Below are 21,484 nucleotides of genomic sequence, written 5' to 3'. Positions count from 1 at the left end.
GAGGAGAAAGTAGCAAGCAATTAGAGTGAGATGATAAGCACAGATTAGATCATAAAGGTCATGGTAAAGATTTGGGATTTCATCTTAACTGTATGCAAACCTATAGAAGGAATTTAAGCAGAAGAGTAACATTGAATTTGCATTTATACAAGACCTCCCTGACTGTTAGGTGCTTACTAGGGTATAGGTGGGCAAGAGTGAAAACAAGAAGACCATTAAATATGTTCTTGCACATTGTCTGGGTTAAAAATAATAATGACTTGGACTAGAATGATGGCAGTGGCTATAAAGTGAAGCAGGTTAATTCACAATATATTTTGAAATAGAATCTGGATAACTTAAGAATATATTTGGAGATAGGGGGAAAGACAGAGGACCCCAGATTTCTGCCTTGAGTATGTGAAGGTACTGGAGGAGATGGGGAAGAGTGAAGAAGAAGTAGGGGAAGGATCAAAAGTTCTGTTTTGTGTAACCACCTCTTTGAAAACCTCCCTTAGAGATTACTTATCTTTCTGACCTTTCTTTCCATGGTTTTAGCTCTTTTTCTTGCCCCTAAATGCAAATATGTTTAAAAGCGTTGCTTAGATGTTCTCTTCCCTTGCTCCCCATCATTTTTTAATTTCACCTGACCTTAAATTTCTATTCCATGGATGATTCATTAACCTTTATCGCTTGACTCAACCCATCTTCTGACCTATGATTCACATTTTCAATTGTTTTCTGAGTACTTCTCTTTAAATTATCTCTTTGTGCCTCTACCTCAACTCAAAATCAAATTGATTTTCTCCCTATCATGGGTCTTTTTTTTTAATGTTATGTTAATCACCATACATCACATCATTAGTTTTTGATGTAGTGTTCCATGATTCATTGGGTCTTATTTATATTATTGGCACTACCATCTTTCCAGTCACCTGGACTTATACTCAACATTAACATCTGCTTCCTCCTTGCTCTAGCTATGGTTTTATCAGTGGAATCTATTGCATCTTATGTTTCTATTCTCTATGTTTCCTGGAATTGGGAGCCATGACTATAACTTAGGCCCCCATTATACTTTTTCAAGATTATTTTTTAACTTCCTAACTATCTTCCCACCTCCACTATCTCTCCCATTCTATCAACCAGCACATAGCCTTTAGAATAATCATCCCAAATGACAGTTCTAATCATTTCGCTTGTGTCTCACATCTTCAGTGATTCCATTATCTTCAGAGCAATTTCCAAATTCCTTAAAAATATATTAAATGGCTCTTATGATCTGACCCCAATCTATCTTGTCCCCCAATGCCCAAATAACTTGTTTCTCACTATTCTGAAAATCTGTCTGAATCTTTCACAAGTCTGTGCTTTTGCTCATGCCAATGATGTTGCCTTCACCTCTTCATATGGACAACCTTCTTTCTCTAAAGCATAAAATTATTTCTCTCACCTTTCCCAGCTAGAAAGTTCTTCTTCTTAGATTCCCCAATAGAATAGGAGTCTGCAATGACTGAGAACAGATATTTTTTTAACCTTATATCTCCAACTGTGCCTAACATACTGCCTTGCATAGAGCAGGAAGAGAGTAAATACTAAATTGAATTGACATATTAGCTCTTTTTCTGATGAGCCTATAATGTGCCAAGTAATCTAAATAAATGCAATTATGTGATGAATATGATCTTAAAAGTAGATAATATTGAAACTCAAATTTTTTATATGAGCTGTTTAAAGAACCAAAATCTCAACCCCACTCTGAATGAGCCTTTATGGAACCTAATTTCAAATAAAAATAAATAAATAATTCCTCAAATTTTCTGTTATTCAGATTTCCACTCTTTTCTTTACACCTTCTATTTCTTAGAGACTCAGTAAAGAGCAGACTTTACAGATACATTTAAATACTGAGATATAATCAAAAAATTTACCTACCAGTTTCTCTATCAACCAAAACAAACAGTAAGCTGTTTAAACGTTAGATTGATTTTTTCAATTGAAATCTTTGCCTTATCTGAAATTTTATGCAAGTTAGCAAAATGTGACTATCTCTAAATTTCAAGTAAATTCCATCAAGCTCAAGTTGGCCTCTGCTCTAACGATTGGATTAAGTCCAATAATATGAATGATAAATTGAGAAATGGAATGTTACAGTGGATATAAACTGTAACAAAATCATAACAAAATCCCTACTCATTTTCAACCAAAATTTTCTAGATAATTTCTCAAGAGTAAAAAGAAAAGAAGAGTGAGACGACTTTTTGAATAATTGTTTCCATTTATATTCTTTATCCAACTAATTCACCTTTACTATTTTTTTTTCTAAACAGAAGTTTCTAGTCTTTATATTTCTCAGCAAAGATCAGAGAAATGTCAGAAAACTGAGGACTGATAATACGAATTATTTCAAACCATTTTTTTATTGTTATGTTATGTTAATCACCATACATTACATCATTAGTTTTTGATGTGGTGTTCCATGATTCATTGTTTGCATATAACACCCAGTTATATGCATATAACATATAACATATAACACCCAGTGCTCCATGCAGAACGCGCCCTCTTTAATACCCATCACCAGGCTAACCCATCCCCCCACCCCCCTGCCCTCTAGAACCCTCAGTTTGTTTCTCAGAGTCCATAGTCTCTCATGGTTGGTCTCCCCCTCCAGTTTCCCCCCCTTCATTCTTCCCTTCCTGCTATCTTCTTTTTTTTTTTTTTTAACATATAATGTATTATTTGTTTCAGAGGTACAGGTCTGTGATTCACCAGTCTTACATAATTCACAGCGCTCACCATAGCACATACCCTCCCCAATATCTATCACCCAGCCACCCCATCCCTCCCACCCCCCACCACTCCAGCAACCCTCAGTTTGTTTCCTGAGATTAAGAATTCCTCATATCAGTGAGGTCATATGATACATGTCTTTCTCTGATTGACTTATTTCGTTCAGCATAATACCCTCCGGTTCCATCCACGTCATTGCAAATGGCAAGATTTCATTCCTTTTGATGGCTGCATAATATTCCATTGCATATATATATACCACATCTTCTTTATCCATTCATCTGTTGATGGACATCTTGGCCCTTTCCGTAGTTTGGCTATTGTGGACATTGCTGCTATAAACATCGGGCTGCACCTACCCCTTCGGGTCCCTACATTTGTATCTTCAGGGTAAATACCCAGCAGTGCAATTGCTGGGTCATATGGTAGCTCTATTTTCAACTTTTTGAGGAACCTCCATACTGTTTTTCAGAGTGGTTGCACCAGCTTGCATTCCCACCAACAGTGTAGGAGAGTTCCCCTTTCTCCGCATCCCCGCCAACATCTGTCATTTCCTGACTTGTTAATTTTAGCCATTCTGACTGGTGTGAGGTGGTATCTCATTGAGGTACCATTTAAAATGGTTAAAACCTTGTGAAGAGATCACTTTGCTTTACATTTCCCCCAAACTATTTTTGAGTCATATAAATCTTAAAAAGTTATCAAAAATAATATATCTTATCTGAGGACAAAAATTCAAAACTATTGCTTTATCTTCAATAATTGCTCCCTATTGCTACCAGGAGCTATTATAATAATACCAGGAGAGTATCTTATTGAAGTCTCATAGTCACCCTACAAAGGTAAGCATCATTAACCCCATCTTCGAGCTGAGGAAAGTGATCATGAGGTTAACTAACTTTCCAGAGGCCCTCTATGCAGTAAGTCAGGAAATAGGGAATCAGTACAGCTGTTTCTGAGAGACCAGAGTCAAAGCACAGGATAGTCAAATAACAGAGTTAGCTGGCACCTGAATATTCCCAGGGCAAAGAAACATCCCTGAGTGTCAATGTGTAAGAAATGCTATGGCCTATTACACTGATTTAAGGCTTTTTCTTTCTCTCTCTCTTTCTTTTTTGTCTGCATTATTTTCCTGCAGTCACTGGAAATCTTTCTGCTGCATTGTCTGTGATGGTAGCTGGCTTCTTTGAAATACACAGAAAACACTTCCCTCCAGTGGAGCAGCCTCTTTCAGGCAAAGTCCTCACCGTTTCTTCCATGCCCTGTTTCCACCTGGTTCTTCAGTACGTTTTACTTGGAGTGGCTGAAACACTGGTCAACCCAGTCTGTGAGTAAACGATTTCATCACCGCATGTAAGAACACACTGAGTCTTTACACAGAACACATCACCTCAAGCCGTTGGTGACCTATTCACTCCCTGGAGATTTCCCACAATGCTTCGAAACAAGCCTATTTATCAACCTCATTTTAAAAAAAAAATGTTTAATTTCTCTTCATTCGTCTGCCAGATACAGAGCAATTATTAATTCTACCTGAATGTAGGTGGAAGGAAAGACTTACAAACTTAGTTAAAGGCAGTAACTATTTGGTCAAATACACAACAGGAGGAAAAAACTGCTAAAACCTAGAAGACAAGTCCCATATACTAAGATGAAAACTCTCCTCTCTGTCTTTCTTCTTCCCACCTCCCACCCTCTCACTCACAGATAAATTCACATATACACACCCTCCAAAAATGACATTTATAATATACTCTGAGAATGTATAAACATGCAAATGAAATGAAAATTTGAGTCAATTTTCCAGATAACTCGATGTCTTTAAATTAAGTTATACTAAATTAAGTGTGATCACTAGTGTTTCATAAGACAGGTTCAAAATAACTTTATTAAATATCCAGCGTTTTCTGGATTATCTAGATTGCTGATATTAATTAAACTAGCCACTGTAAAATTCATCAAGATAGTTTAGTGACTTCTTGCAATACAGCAGTGTGTGTGTGTGTGTGTGTGTGTGAGCGCGTGTGTGTGTTTTTATCAGTGTAATCTATTGCATCTTATTTTTTACCTTCCTTATATTTCCCTGCAGTGGTAGCCCTGATTGTAACTCATTATACTTTACCAAGATTATTTTTTAACTTCCTATCTTCCTACCTCCGCTATCTCTCCCACTCTATCTATCAGCACATGACCTTTAGAGTAATCATCTTAAATGACAGTTCTGATAATTTCACTTGTCCAAAATCTTCAATTATTCTATTATCTTCAGTTATTTCCAAATTCCTTAACTATACATATTTAATAAGGATATACATATATATGCATACATATACATACATATATGATACCAAAGCAATTCATTGAAAAAGGTAAAAATAAAAGCAATTAATAAAGTCTGTGTAGGATGTGAAGGCGATCTGACTGTGACATCTGTCACCCCATTGATCTTCAGGGTTGATTTGGCTGATCTGGTTGGCTAGGCAGGTGTTCCCTTCTTCCCTCACCACCGAACGTGCATCCCTCCCAAAGCTGCACACTAGGTGGAAAAAGATGACTTACCCCATAGAAGAGGAACATTCTTCAGTCAAGGGTATATGAGTAGCTGCATTCCCATGCTAGAACCTCCAAACAAGCTCTCAGCATCCATTTGTAGGAGAATGTAGGGTAGCCAAGTTTCCAAGACTCCAGACACATCCAAATGAGGTGCTGCATGTGGCAGTCCACCTTTCAAAAATGAAAAAAAAAAAGACAAGAAAAAGAAAGTTTATGGAACTATAATCATATGTCTATTAGACATCTTTTTTAAGAAGATTTATTTATTTGGGGCACCTGGGTGGCTCAGTTGATTAAGCGTCTGCCTTCGGCTCAGGTCATGATCCTGCGGTCCCGGGATGGAGTCCCGCATCAGGCTCCCTGCTTGGTGGGGAGTCTGCTTCTCTTGCTCCATATGCTCCTCTCCCAGCTTGTATTCTCTCTCTCTCTCTCTCTGTGAAATAAATAAGTAAAATCTTTAAAAAAAAAAAAACTAAAAAAATTTATTTATTTTTTTAGAGAGAGAGAGAGTGGGGTTGAGGGACAGAGGGAGAGGGAGAGAGACAGAATCTCAAGCAGACTTCCCACTGAGCAAGGAGCCTGACTCAGGGCTCGATCTCCTGCAATCATGACCTGAGCCAAAATCAAGAGTCGGACGCTTAACTGTCTGAGCCAACCAGGCGCCCCTGTATTAGACTTCTTTTTATAATTTTAAATCATTCTACTCAATACATTTTATATAAATAAATTGTTTTATGAGATTCTAAGATGTGGCTATCAATGTTTGACACTACAAGAAATACAAAAGAACTATCAAAGAATGTCACTACACAAATGTTTGTGACTTCCCTGATGTGGTTTCCAGAAAATTGTTGGAAGTAGCCAAAATTCTGTAGGCTAGAAGTGAAGCAAGGTAATGAATGCAGGTGATGAATGAATGCAGTCAGGAAATTCCCAGCCAGCTTAGCAATAGTGGTTCAACATACAAAAGCCAGGGTGGTACTTAAAACCATAGACTATTAAAAAGGCAGATCATGTAATATAAACCATTTGGTCTACCCTTCCCTGATTTACCCATCAGGAAACCAACATCCAACTAAGTCAATTGTCTTATCTGCTATTTATCATAGGGTAAGGACCAGAAGACTTTGTTTTGATTCCCAGCTTTGTCACTTACTACATTTGTGACCTTGAGAATTCATGTAACCTCTAAGCTTCACCTTTCTGATCTTTTAAAATGGAAATAATTAAAATTCTTCCTTATATCACAGCAGCAGTGTAAGAATCAATCGGAATGGGGACTACTCTTTGAGAATTAAATGACAATATGTGAAGGGTGTTTTGAACTGTAAATTGAAGAATTACTAAACCAACAAACAAATAAACAAAAAAAAGAATTACTCTTCTGGGAGGCAGTACAGCATAGTGGTTAATATCTATGGTCTTAAAATCAGACAAATATGAGTTTAAACCCAGGGCTTTAACCCCAGTTCTGCCATTGACTAAATGTGTGACTCTAGATAAATTATTCTGCATTTCTGGGCCTTTCTCATCATCTATAAAATGGGGAATGTTTGTTGTCAGGACTAAGTTAAATATTTTATGTAGAGGAAAAAGCCGAGTATCTAGTATATAGACATCACTCAATAATTAGCAACTATAATGTGTGCTGCTACTATTAGTATTCTAATCTTTCACTTGAATGAATAGGGCAAGACTCAGGACTCAAGCACAGATGTCCCGCTCATAGCTCTTTCTACCACACCTACCACAAGCTGAACACCAAGGACCTGGTAGTGTGAGGGAAATTGCGTCTTTCTCACATGAGTCATCCTAAATCCCTTTGTTCCCCTTACTTCTCACCTCCAATACAACAGCAAGACTTAGACTTTATTCTGAAATGTAATCTTAATCTGGCCGTGTCTCACTATCTTCTCTGCTCTCCGCCAGTCTACGTGGTCACCATTATCACACCAATTCTATCAGAGCCTCCTAACTTGTCTCCCTGCTTATTCTCCTGCCCCAGGAGTCCATTCTTCAAAGCAGCCATCATGCTCTTTCCAAAAGAAATTTCTGATTTCTCAATAGGATTTTGGAGATAAATTCCTTAAATGGTGAATAAGACTGTACATGGTTTTGCCTCTCGTACTGCTCCAACTACATTTTATAACATTATTCCCTCTGACCACTCCACTAGAAATTTAATGATCTTCATTCTGTGTTTCTAAAGTGTCAAACTTATTTTCATCCCAAGGCCTTTGTGTTTGCTCTTCTCTCTACCTAGAATCCCCTTTCCTCTGATTTCAAGTGTCTGGCTTCTTCTCAGCATCAAATTTTCTCAAAGATTATCTCTTCAGAGAGGCTGTCCAGGTGATCCTATCACTTTCACTCCATTGCCCTCTTCCATTTTTTCTAATAGCACTTGTCAGGACCTGCAATTATCTTATTTATATGTGTATATTTACTGCCTGCTTCTTACCGTGAGAATGTGCAATCTTTAAGTCAAGATTCTTATCCTTATTGTCCATCCTTATGTTCTAATGTACTTCCTTCCTTAAAAGTGCATGTACAGAGCAGATGACTAATAAATATACTGAATAAACAAATAAATTAATAAAATCTATAGCTATTTCTATGTGCATACAATAAAAATATATCACTCAAATTAATGGCAATGTCCTACATTGATGGCATTGAGCAAGGAAGCACAGTGGATTACTCCCCAAATTTCAGTGGACATTGTTGACCATACTAAGTCATGTTATACTTTGGAGATGATCTACAAGAAAAAAAAAAAAAAACACACACATAGAAAACTTTTCAAATTATATCTTAATTATAGCATTGTAATACTCCAGCTATCTCATAACTTGTGTTTGTTTTATTTATTCAAAAAATACTGTGTTGGTATCTACAATATGCTTAACACTACTCTAGAACCTTAAGGCAAATCAATTAAAAAAAAAAAAGATGAAAATTTCTGCCATTGTAGAACCCACATTCTATCAAAGGGAGAAAGATAATAAACAACAAATGTAATAAATAATTAAATTATAGAACATGTTGGGTGATAAGTACCATAGAAAAAGAAAAGATAGAACAGGATAAGGGGGTTCAGGAGTGCCAAGCATAGGAGGTAGCAGGTTGCAGCGTTAAGAGATAGATCAGGATAGACCTCAATGAGAGGTAATATGCAAGGATTTGAAACACTTGAGGGAGTCAGCCACACATTACTGTTAGCAACGGAGTCCTTAAATGCAAAGATGGGAGTATATCTGGCAATGAAGTGGAAGGGGTCTCGTGAAGTTGGAGGAGAGTGAGGAAGAGAGAAACTAGTAAGAGATGAGTCAGAGTGGCCATTGTAAAGACTCTGACTTGGGCTCTGAGAGATGTGCGAAAAGGAATGACACAATATTACTTACACTTTTAAAGAACCCATCTCTCTGCTGTGGAGAACATACTACCCTGAGGAAAAGGATAGATTAAGAATATACTACAGTGAGGGGGTGCCTGGGTGGCTCAGTTGGTTAAGCGACTGCCTTCAGCTCAGGTCATGATCCTGGAGTCCCGGGATCGAGTCCCGCATCGGGCTCCCTGCTCAGCAGGGAGTCTGCTTCTCCCTCTGACCCTCCCCCCTCTCATGCTCTCTGTCTCCCATTCTCTCTCTCTCAAATAAATAAATAAAATCTTTAAAAAAAAAAAAAAAAAGAATATACTACAGTGAGGAAAAGGATAGAAGATTGATGAATTAAGGCAAGAAATGAGTACCTCAGACCAGGATAGTAGCAGTGTGGGTAGTGAGAAATAATCCAAGATTAGTTATATTTTGAAGAAGGAACAACAGGATATGAGAAAAAGAGAATTAGTGGTGACATCAAAGTTTACGACCTGGGCACCTGTAAGGATGGAGTCGTCACCTACAGAGAGACAAAAGGCTACAGGTGGAACAAGCTTTGGAGAGAAAATCACCCGTTTAGTTTTGGACATAAATAATGTGTCAGATTGAAGTGATAAATAGGGAATTGGATATCCACGTATGTATTTTCATATTGAACTAGGGAATATAGCAAATTTGAGAGTCATAACCATATCAATGGTATTTAAAGCAACAGGACTAATTGAGATCACCAAGGGAGTTGGGGCACACTGGGAGTCAGTGTAGACAAAGAAGAGGATTCAGGAACTCAACCCAGAAGCACGTCATCATTAAGACATTAAAAGAAGACGAGAAATTTGCAAAGACGAGAGAAAAGAAGTGACAAGCAAGAAAAAGCAAAACCAAAAGAGCAATATCTTAGAAGTCGTATGAAGAAATGGTATCAAGGAGGAAGGAGTGTTCATCCACGTCAAATGTTCCTAATACGTCAAACAAGATGAGGACTGAGAATTGACCATCAGATTGAGCAATTTGGCAGTTATTGGCAGTTTGGAAAAGAGCTTTCTTATGTGGGATATCGGAATGCTCTAAAGCCTGTTAGAATGAGTTTAAGGGATAATGGAAAGAGAAGAACTACAGATAATTTATCTTAAGAATTTTGCTGCAAAAGAGAACAAAGAAATGGGACGGTAGCCGACAAAGGAATTGGGTTAAGAACAAGTTTTTATTTGTGTTTGAGGAAGGAAAGATAATGGCATCATACAGCATGTTGGTGGGAATGATTCAAAAGAGAGGGAAAATTTAAACAAAAAGAGAGAAGGACAGTTGATGGTATTAGGGAGGGGGAAATTACTGCAAGAAGAGAGTTTGAGATCTAATTTACAAGTTGAGAATGTGGCTTTAGATAGTAGCAAGGATGATTTATCAATGGTAACAGTTTGGAGGGCCGAGTGTGTAGATGCAGAAACTCATGAGTGCATAAATAGGCGAGAAGATTCCTGTGGAAATTCTCTTCTGGCTGATTGATTTTTTTTCAGTGAAGTAGGATGTCAGGCCATGAGCTCTGAGTGAGGATGGGAGAGTATAGTTGGAGGGTTTGAGGAGAGGGAGAGGTATGAAATTGTTGTCTAAGACAATGAGAGAGTGAATGCACTAGGGAGATATAGAACATTGCCAGGGTGCATTAGGAGACCATTTGAGGTGTGTGGTCAGGAATTTAAAATGAGTTGGTCAACATGGTTATGTGTGTTCCTTCCAGAAACATTAGGCTGCATGGATCTAGGAGCAGAGATGGCAGAGAGGGAATTGTTGGGCCAATCAATTTCCAGAAAGCAAGAGAAAGGCAAGGGAATGAGGGTATGTGAAAGAATATGATCATAACAATTGACTATGGGACTTAACTTGGCTAAAAAGAGTAGTAGGAGCATACCTTTATGTTCCTCATGAAAGAGGAATAATGAAAGGAGCGATAGAGTGGAGGTCCTGAAGGAGTCAAAACATTTTTGTGGTTGAGTAGCAGGCAGTAAACTGGGAAGACAGGAAGTTGTAGTCAGAGGGGGATGAAAGTTGAGATTATGGAGTGCTTACAATTACTGGCCTAGGGCATGGGTTGGCAAACTTTTTCTGAAAAGTGTCAGATAGTAAATAGGCTTTTCACACCAGTCTCTGTTACAACTACTCAACTCTGTCATTGTAGTATATGAGCTGTCATAGGCATATCTAATGAATGGGTGTGGCTGTGTTCCAATAAAACTTTATTTATAAATAGGTGACAGGCCGAGACTTACCTGATGGTAGTTCACCAACTCCTGGTCTGAGGGACAAGGTTCAGGGTGTGAGCATGGTAATGAGTGTCTAAGGTAGAGTGGAGGATGAGGACATTAGAAAGAAGTTCAAGGAACTGAGAAATCAAGATCTAGCAGAATGAAAGTTTCAAAGGGTGATCTCTATATATGATAAAATTGCCAGGAACTGAGGCAGGAATAGAACTGGAGAATGTGACGAGGAGAGACGAGCTGATGACTTTGAATAATAGAGGAAAATGTCCTAGAGATTAACAGATGCCTGCACAAAAGAGAAGTATTAGGTGATACCATCGAATAATATTGATATAATCAGAAACAATAAGCCGAAGCTTTTTAGGGATGAGGAAGGAATGATGATCTGAAAATGGCTAATAGGATGAAGTTCCATTTTCTGGGACTGAGGTACTTCTCTTACACGTGTTTGAAATAACTTCTCACCAAACATAATAAGCACATCTAACAGTTTAAGAACAGTTGGAGAAAAAGAAATTTCAGCAACGAGTCCCCAGTACCAGGGGCCTCAGGAAGGTGGTTATAGCCCCACGGTCTGTAGATTGCCCAGATGCTGTGATGGGGCATCTTTGCAAGCACTAACCAGCCTCCACCTGGAGGCACATTTCAGCTCTCCTTGGCAAGACCAGCTTTCACACACACTGAATATTTTTTACTGTGTCTTCATGGTAAATGAGAATTTTGGAATAGTGGCAGACTTGTGGATATTACCTATGCTATTATGTGCAAAAAGAAGTACCACAGAGCCTAAAAAATCAGGTTGATGATCACTAAAGTTGAAAGAGATCAGAACATGCAAGCCGGTGCCTGAAAATGGAGATCCGAGGACTTGAAAAGCTAAGTCCTCTAAAAGGGAACCAAAGGCTTTCAAAACGACTAAAACGACACCAAAGAGAGATTAACCAGCAGGCAGAGAGCTGGCAAAGTGTGTTCATGAATTATATACCGCACCAGAAGTTCTAGCAAGAGAAAAGCATAGGATTAATAATTAACTAGCAGAGTAATAATGGGCTTGTACGTTCTGCTTTTTCTCAGTGAAAGAAATCGGCCTACTTAGTCTTTCTGCCCATTGTTTGTCTCCTCATATTTATAGAAAGGAAAGTTCATAAGCCAAATCCTTTTTATAACAGTGAATCATTTCTTCCCAAAACATCGTCAGCGTTTCCCTCATATTGTCCTCCAGATCTCCCTGAAAAAAAAAAACTTGTGAGCTTGGCCTCGGGCTCCTGCAGGTGATTTGCACTCCACAAGAGAGCTGTGGTACCCATGGCCCCTTGCCGCCGATATTTGAAGCCCTTCTCCATGGTATTTTATTTATTTCCATCATTATCTTCACCTCCAATAAGTATTTCTGGTATTAATGGTATTAACTGCCTGTTTAGCACTGCCCTTAGCTCCGTGCATGTCTCTGCTCTCCGCCTGCCCAGAGTGGAAAATCTAGGAAAGATGCCCCAGTACCCGAGCGGAGGGTGGCCTCAGCCTCAGCCTCAGCACGCAGCCCCTTTCCTGGAGCACAGATAGGGACTCCTTTGAATGTTTATTGGATGATAAATAAAAACACGTGGAGGACATGCAGAAACCAAAATAGAAATGTTAAATGAACGCTAGGAAGGCACATGAATACATTTACAGCACGTATTAGTAAGTTTATTTAAAAGGGCTGAACAAATGCAGAGTTTTTCTGGGGTAAAGGGCAGGTAAACCAGGGGTGACGTTTTCCTGAGAGAGAAGGGAGGTGATAATAAGATTTCTTTCTAGAAAAGGAAACTAAGGGACACGTGGGTGGCTCAGTCACTTAAGCATCCAACTCTTGATTGTGGCTCACCTCATGATCTCAGGGTCATGAGATCGAGCCCTGAGCTGGGCTCAGTGCTGGGTGTGGAGCCTGCTTGAGATTCTCTCTCTCTCCCCCTCTCCCTCTGGCCCCCCTTATCTAAAAAAAAGAAAAGAAAAGGAAACTAAAGGTTTAGCCTCTCCGGTATATTGGTTTTCTATCACCACTTTTCTTTTTTAAATGAACTTTAATGTTTATTTATGATCTCTCACTGTAGACAAATTTGCAAAGTACAAAAGAGGAGAAGGAAATTTAAAAATCCAATAATTCAACCACTCAAAGCTAACACTGTTCCTGTTATTTTATGTATTTCCTTCCAATTTTTCACCGCACATAATACAAAAGAGATTAGTGCAATAAACTCCAGTGTATTCACATTCCAGCTTCAATAATTTTCACGCCCGCCAAACTTGTCTCATCTCTACCCTCACTTGCACACTCTCTTTCTCCTCGTTGTATAATTTTGAAGCAAATCCCAGATATCATATCATGATAAATGTTGTAAATATTTTAGCATGTACTCCTAAGGTTGCCATGCATATTTTAATATAGTTAATATCATATGTACAAAATGAGATATACTCATTTTCATCTATGTCTGATACCAGAAAAATTTGGGGGGGGCGCTTTTTAAGTTTTTATTTGAATTTCAGTTAGTTAACGCACAGTGTTATATTAGTTTCAGGTGTACAGTTCAGCAAGTCCATACATCACCTGGTGCTCATCACAGGTGTGCCCCCTAATCCCCATCACCTATTTCACCCATCCCGCCAACCCCTCCCCTCTGGTAATCATCAGTTTGTTCTCTATAATCAAGAGTCTGTTCAAAAAAATTATTTGTAATTGAAATTTTAAAAAACAATCTTTTTCCTCCATGATTTTTTTTCAACCTCTTGCCACCATTACCCCAACAATGACTTGGGGGAAGGAAGATAACCCTTTTGGAGACCCGAAGCTTAAACTATAGTCTCTCTTTAGGTAACCTCTCCATAAATAGGATAATTTAAATGCATGTAAGGGACTTTGCACATGTAGGAGCCGTTTGACTTGGTAAGATTAATACTGTTAAAAATAGCCAACCATGGGGCGCCTGGGTGGGTCAGTCGTTAAGCGTCTGCCTTCAGCTCAGGTCATGATCCCAGGGTCCTAGGATCGAGCCCCACATCGGGCTCCCTCCTCCATGGGAAGCCTGCTTCTCCCTCTCCAATTCCCCTGCTTGTGTTCCTGCTCTCACTGTGTCTCTCACTGTCAAATAAATAAATAAAATCTTTAAAAAAAAAAAATAGCCAACCTGATTCAGTTCCTACAAGTCAGCATTTTACATATATTATAGTATTATACATACATTATAGCAAGTAAGAGCCACAGCACCTCTGCAAGTGAGTGATGATATTGTTCCCATTTTATAGAGAGGAACACTGAGGCTTGGAAAGTTTAAGTAACTTACTTAAAATTACAGAGGTAGTAAATAGTTGACCTGAGATTTTAGCAAAATCTTGTCTAACTCCAGAACCCATCCTCTTAACCTCCATGTTAATTTTATATGATAAATTCAAGTTTTCTATGGGGAAACTAATGATTTACATAGAATCACAGAATCATAGACCTTATTACTAGATTGTCATATTACCTACTACAAGCCTCACCCTAACCCAAAATTAATAAGAAATATTCAAATGGGGGTGAAATTTGGATGAATATGTTGGGACACACAAACCACCAAGTAGGTTAAATTTTCCTTGTAGCTATACAAGAGTATGTTTTGCCACATTTTACTCCTTTTATTTATTTTTTTTAAAGATTTTATTTATTTACTTGACAGAGAGAGACACAGCGAGAGAGGGAACACAAGCAGGAGGAGTGGGAGAGGGAGAAGCAGGCTTCCCGTTAGCAGGGAGCCCGATGCGGGGCTTGATCCCAGGACCCTGGGATCATGACCTGAGCTGAAGGCAGACGCTTAACAACTGAGCCACCCAGGCGCCCCTATTTTACTCCTTTTAGACATATGTAAATTGTAACATCATAGTATGTCTTATTATAGTAACTTTAACGAAGTCCAACCCAAATTTTGCCTTTATCAGTAAACTTTCTTTGAGGTATGATCAACACTAATTTGAATAACATCTATGGATGTATTTTACAGGGAATGTTCTAAATTTTGACTTTCTCTTTTCCTTTCAGTCTCTGGAATACATAGATTTGTTCCGAATACCATCAGAGGAACCTCTATGAATTTTTTGACACTGTTCAATGGATTTGGTTGTTTCATGGGGGCATTGCTGGTGGAGTTGGTATATCTCATCTCAGAAGGTAAAAATAGGTTCATGGTATATTTATATATATATGTGTGTGTATATATATATGTATATATATATTGATTTGATGACTAGAGAATTGGGAGACAAAATCTTAAAAGAAGGGCTTTGCCAGTGTAGTCTTTTTTTAATTGATCCACTTTTGCAATTAAGATAGAATTAAGATAGGAAATAGACTCTTGCTGTATTCATTAATTTCTGGGAATTGTTTTTCTTTTGATAGGGGGAGGTAATTACAGAATGTCACTTCTCATGAGACCCTGTCTGCTGTCTTTCTTTAGGGTATTTTAAAACAAATCGGTCATTATATTCTTATTAGATCTTTCAGTAAGGTCATATCAACAATGCCTCATAGTTGGCATAGATAATCCTCAGAAAAGGTAAGTCCTGTGGAAATGTAGGAGAATGGGGTATCTGGATGATCTTTTTTCCCTGTGATTTTCCAGAAATCATGTCTATGCAATCAAAAAGAGACTGTGAATTGAATAGCAAATCGTCTTGGAAAATTTTTCCCATAGAAATTGATCAGGAGAAACACCCCATCTGAAAAATTCACGTGCAACAAAAAAGTAGTACTCATACATGTGCTGACAGAAAAATTGGCAGATGACAATGATTAGATGTCATGGTGAAATGTCTTTGGCTGTACTTTAGATCTACAGGCTTTTTCCTTTATTTGTTCTAAGATGTTAACAGGGCTTAACTTTTTTTTTTCTAAATTTACTTTTGCTTATTTTATGAAAATACTACAAGCTTATTCTCTACTTTCAAAGGTAGTTACAGTTGTGCACTTAAAATAATGTAAAGAGAGTGTTGGTTTGTGTTCTCCTGTAACAAATTTAATTTACTTACTTTCAAACTATGGAAAAATTAACTTCTATGAATGAGAAACTCTTTTTAACACTATCTTCATTCAAAAAATATTTATGGATGACCCACTCTGTTCCAGGCACAACACTGGACGTTGGGGAATACCATGACAAGGAAATAAACACTCCCAAATCCTCACAAAATTTCCAGGGGTGTAGGGAAGCAGTAAAATTAAGAATGATAAATTTGATGATAGGTGGAGTAGAGTTCTAGGGAACAAATGTACAATCCTTGATTGATAAGATAAATTATTGCCCTTGTCGTAGTTAACTGAGAAAGCGAAATAAGTGTGTATTGAATACTTACTGTGTGCCAGGCTCTGTGCTACATGGAATTTGTGAGATATGGTTCCATTTCTCAAAGGACGAAAATTCAAACCGTCATAACAACCGTGTGAATGGCAGCAAGTTGCTGACTGCTCTGGTGGTTAGATTCTTTATGTATAAACAAGAAACAAAGCACTGGTATTAGAGTTTTATAAGGTAACCTGGAAAAGTCTTACCTATATCTCTACTTAAACATCTTATGTTTTCAGCATATGTTTAGTTTCTTCAACATTACCCAATGAGGATGTTTCTGAAAATCTGCTTTTTTTTTTGAAAGATTTTATTTATTTATTTGTCAGAGAGAGAGAGAGAGCACAAGCAGGGGGAGCAGTGGAGGGAGAGGGAGAAGCAGACTCCCTCCCTCCCGGGCCTCCATCCCAGAACCCTGAGATCATGACCTGAGCTGAAGGCAGACGCTTAACCGACTGAGCCACCCAGGTGTCCTGAAAATGTGCTTTTAAAAATGTCTATAATCAAACCACATTTGACATATTCTAGAAGAACTATGAAGTCAAATATTACTATCAGTTTATCTTTTATATAAATCTACATTTTCCCTATGTATGTTTGGGGAACGTATCCAGTTAGGCCAAACATCACAAGACTGTGCTCACTTTAGTCATTAGCCACAAGTTCAGAGGTTCCGCAGGACTGCTGTCACCTTTGATAAGCTGGCTATAAATGTGGAGGTCCCCACAGACCCGCTTCGGTTTGACAATTTGCTAGAATGACTCACAGAACTCAGGAAAGCGCAGTACTTATGATTACAGCTTAAAGGTAGCAAAAAACTACAAATCAGAACAAGATCTAAGAGGGTTCCAAAAGTAAACTTCTTTCATCCTCAGGGATGCAGTGGCCAACTGGCGTACCAATGTGTGACAATACGCAGAATATGGCCAACTAGGGAAGTTTACTTGAACTTCAGGGTGCAGAATTTTCAATGAGATTTTATAATGTACGCAGGATTAATTGAACCCTTGGCCATGTGATTGAACACAGTCTCCAGCCTCTTCCCTCCGGAGGTTGGGCTATCATATGACTCAAAGCCTCAACCCTCTAATCACTTGCTTGGTCTTCCTGCCTGGCCAGCCCCTTCTGCAGTCATCTCATTAGTATAAACCATCAGGTGGGGCTGGAGAGGCCCACATGAATAACAAAGACATTCCAATTACTCAGGAAACTCAAGGGGTTTAGCGTTTACCAAACAGGACCCAGGACAGAGGCCAGGAAAATTCTCTATTACACACAATTATTCTTGCAATCCATTTCATTGAAAACCTACATTTTGCTTGAGAATCTGAATAATATGGTAGGAACTGTTACTTACATTATTGCATTTATTGCAACAATCATATAAAGGCAATGTTATCCTTATTTTTGAAATGTAATAATTAAAACAGGAAAAAGAAAGCAAAGTGGTTGAGTCATCACAACTAGTATCTGACAGAGATCTGACCCTTGCGGTGTTTTGAAATCAACATCAACATTGCTTTTAATACACCAAACAGCTATTAGGAGTCACCCAGTGTGAGGACCTTTTAATGACACTTGTTAGTTCTGAAAAACAACCTCCTCAGATGGGGGTCTGCATGTTGGATATTATTGATAATATTCTAGATATAATAAAAGATGGATAAACCAAAGTCTATATGATTTTGGCAGAGTTTACCAAAGACAAATGGCGAGGACATCTTAGCCACATGGATGTGAGTGGGGTGCTCTCTAACCTTGTATTCAAGAGAACACCATTTAAATTACCACTAATTATTTCAATTCGCTTATTCTTTTAAAGGTTTTTGTTGTTGCTGCTGTTCATAATAATACTGTGTTACATTAAGTCCTCTCCCAATAAATTAGAATCTTTTTTTTTAATTTAAATTCAATTAGCCAACATGTAGTACATCATTAGTTTCAGATGTAGAGTTCAATAATTCATCAGTTGCCTATAACACCCAGTGCTCAAAAAATATGGAACACTTCACAAATTTGCGTGTCATCCTTAAGCTGGGGCCATGCTAATCTTCTCTGGATCGTTCCAATTTTAGTATATGTGCTGCCGAAGCAAACACCCAATAAATTAGAATCTTACAATTGGATGTTAATGACAGAAGCCATCTAGTCTAACACTGTACCCAAAACTAGATGTACCAGCATCACCTAACACCCAGAAAAATTCTCTGCTTTGAACATAACTTGTGTCTGCCCATCTGCTGATAACTATGTTCCATAGAATAAGTCTAATTTTCTATCCACATACCAACTTTCCAACATGTGAGAAATATTCAGAGAAACAGTGAAGTACAATGTTCAAATCCAGACAGTCTAGGTATGTGTTCTCAGTTTCTATGCCAATAACAACAATACATAGTTCATCATGCTGTTATCAGGATTAAGTAATTAAGACACACAGTAAGTGCTCAGTAGAGATGGCTATGGTCTAATAGTATGGCTTCTAGGATTAAACACAATACTCAAGATGTTACTTTTATCAACCTGGTGTCTCTCTCTCTCTCTCTCTCTCTGAGAGATTGTGTTGACTTTTTCAGTAGTTGCATTGTGCTTATGGTCAATTAAAACCTGAACCTTTTTTTTTATTATTTTATTTTTAACAGTTGCTCTCAGTTCAGTTTCACTCATCCGATCACAATTTTTTTCTAATTAAATGCAAGACTTTATCTTTATCCTTGATAAATGTCAACTCATCATCTTAAATAACAGACATTTTTAAAACTTGATTCTGTCACCCAGTGAATTACTAATCTTTACTTCTTTACTAGCTTTGTGTCATCTGCAAACTTAGTAAGCAAGTTCCTAGACTTCTTCCAGGTAATTGACAAAATTGGTGAATTGGACAGGACCAAAAATAGAGCCTTGTGGAAAGTTCCTAGAGAACTCACTCACTGCCAGTTATCAACTAATCTTCCCTTTTTGGATGTAATCAGCTCCCACTTCATCTAATTACCATCATTCAGCCCATGCACTTCTCCATCACTCCCTGAATGACGTCACAGGACACTTTGTCATATGTTTTTCTGGGAGAAGGATATATCTGCGTTTGTGAAAATCCCTTTAGTCATCAGAATAGCATTCATCAAGAAAGGAAATGACATTTATTTAGAGGATTTGGTTCTTGTGACCCTAACTTGGCTTATGTGACTAATTAGGGCCCCTAAGAAAGAGTGATCCTTTGTATACATGACATTCGGTAGGTCACCATCTTCCCTAAGACTGTTTCCTCTTATTTGAAAAAGGGAATGCTAGGGGTGCCTGGGTGGCTCAGTCGTAAACGTCTGCCGTCGGCTCAGGTCATGATCCCAGGGTCCTGGGATCGAGCCCCACATCAGGCTCCCCGCTCAGCAGGGAATCTGCTTCTCCCTCTCCCACTCCCCCTGCTTGTGTTCCCTCTCTCGCTGTGTCTCTCTCTGTCAAGTAAATAAATAAAAAATCTTTTAAAATAAAAGGGAATCCACTTTTCTCAGAGATGACGAGAGGATAAAATTAAGTAATGCATTTGATCATTTTCATACCAGAGATTCTTTTAAATAGAAAATTAAGTCACATATTATAGTGGCCCCTTTGGTTAAAAACAAGAACAGTCTTTTAGTCAAACAACCAGACCAATTTTTTTTTGACAGAACCAACCAGAGTGACACCAATACCGTAACTATGTACTTAAGCATCCCACACGCCTCCACATTCCATTTAGCATATAAGATATTTTAAAACTTTAAGGATTCATGTCAGCTGAGCATGTGTGTATGTGAGTGTGTGTGAGTGTTGGTGCCTGATTGGGATAGACGATCGGCTCTCACAGTCTCCCAGTCTCCAAGCCGCATTAGTCATTTTTAGCACCATGATGGAGAATGGTGTGAATGCGGTAAATTCAAAAGATTTCTCAAAACTTCACTGTGCAGACAGATAACTGTTAGAGTGACATTTTCAGTACAAGTGAGAAAACTGATCCTTCTGGGATCTCTAACTCCGAGTGCTTTAAAGGAGAAGATACAAGACTAAACCCATCCTCCTACACTAATCATTTCAGGAACAGTTTCTCTAAAAGTAGCAATGCTAATATGAGGGAGTGAAGAAGTCAGTCAAACTGCTTATTTCCACTATATCCCATTAGCAACCAGATCAATTTTCTCACACTCATGGGTTCCAGCTTACCTTTTGACAAAAATAACAAAACAGAATTCAGTGGAAAGTGACATCTTAGTAATGGACGTGCAGGTGATTGAAAGATCCAAAGCAAAATGTCTAAGGGAAAAAGGATAATTGGGCAGAATCAAGAACTGAAGGAATACATCTTCTTGTCCCTGTTAGTCCTTCCTCCTAGAATTCAGGAAAGGAGCAAAGAATTTAGCTGTTTGATTCCCATCAAGATCATTTTAAATTAAAAATGTGATCTTTTACATCCTTCATTTGAATATCTGTGATTATTGAGACCACTGACAACCATGCCAGCATGAATCACCGAGTCGCTCTTGAAAGAGGAATTTACAGTTGCAGTAAACTTAGAAGAAAATATTTATGCACCTGAAAAGCTATTTAACCGGATTCCGTGGGTCCATGCCTATTTTCTCAGAGATATTTTCTTCAAATTCATACCAGGGCCTCAGGTTCAGCCTCATCTGGGTTTTGAGAGGAGATTTTTTAGACCTAAGCAGGGAAAGTAGCCTGCTACCCCATCATTTACTTTTAGCCAGGCCATACTCTATTTGCCTATCAACTGGTCTAATGCCAGTGTTTCTGGAGTTTACCTGATAGGCCCCCACCAACTCTCGAAGGCAAATCCTGCTCATGGTCTTCAGTCAGAAATAGATTCAGAATCTTCCTTGTACAATGAGGTTATGAATCTCAGATATAATTTATTCTACCACAGCTTACCTTTTGATGAAAATGACAAAACAGAATTCAGTGGAAAGTGACATCTTAGTTATGGATGTACAGGTGATTGAAAGATCCAAAGCAAAATGTCTTTGGCCCAACTTTGGCCCCACACAGACCCTTGGAGCTGCTCAGAGGCCTCAGGGTTCATAACAGTGCAAAGCAGAATTCAAAATACCCCTTAGACTATGGAAAGCAGCTATCCACTGCTGTTGGCTCACAAGATGTAGAAAGAGCAGATTTTTGAGTCAGAC

At 38.3% G+C, this 21,484-nt stretch overlaps 1 protein-coding gene and 1 non-coding gene across 2 annotated transcripts in view; one reads left to right on the top strand and one right to left on the bottom strand.

The window, feature by feature from the left end:
* SLC15A5 (solute carrier family 15 member 5) overlaps nucleotides 1–21,484 on the top strand; it is a 78,517-nt gene that overhangs the window by 38,677 nt on the left and 18,356 nt on the right. The window contains exons 6-7 of the mRNA XM_078074161.1: nucleotides 3,911–4,099; nucleotides 15,014–15,142. Coding sequence (XP_077930287.1) covers nucleotides 3,911–4,099; nucleotides 15,014–15,142 — 318 coding nt within the window. The remainder of the gene's footprint in view (nucleotides 1–3,910; nucleotides 4,100–15,013; nucleotides 15,143–21,484) is intronic.
* On the bottom strand, nucleotides 18,306–18,412 carry LOC118528146 (U6 spliceosomal RNA). Its single transcript, XR_004913495.1, has one exon. It is a non-coding gene; the product is annotated as a U6 spliceosomal RNA (small nuclear RNA).

Source organism: Halichoerus grypus, chromosome 6 (assembly GCF_964656455.1).
Source record: "Halichoerus grypus chromosome 6, mHalGry1.hap1.1, whole genome shotgun sequence".
In the NCBI taxonomy this organism is placed as follows: domain Eukaryota; kingdom Metazoa; phylum Chordata; class Mammalia; order Carnivora; family Phocidae; genus Halichoerus; species Halichoerus grypus.
The sequence above is the reverse complement of the archived record's forward strand: the minus strand, read 5'-3'. Positions and strand labels throughout refer to the sequence as shown.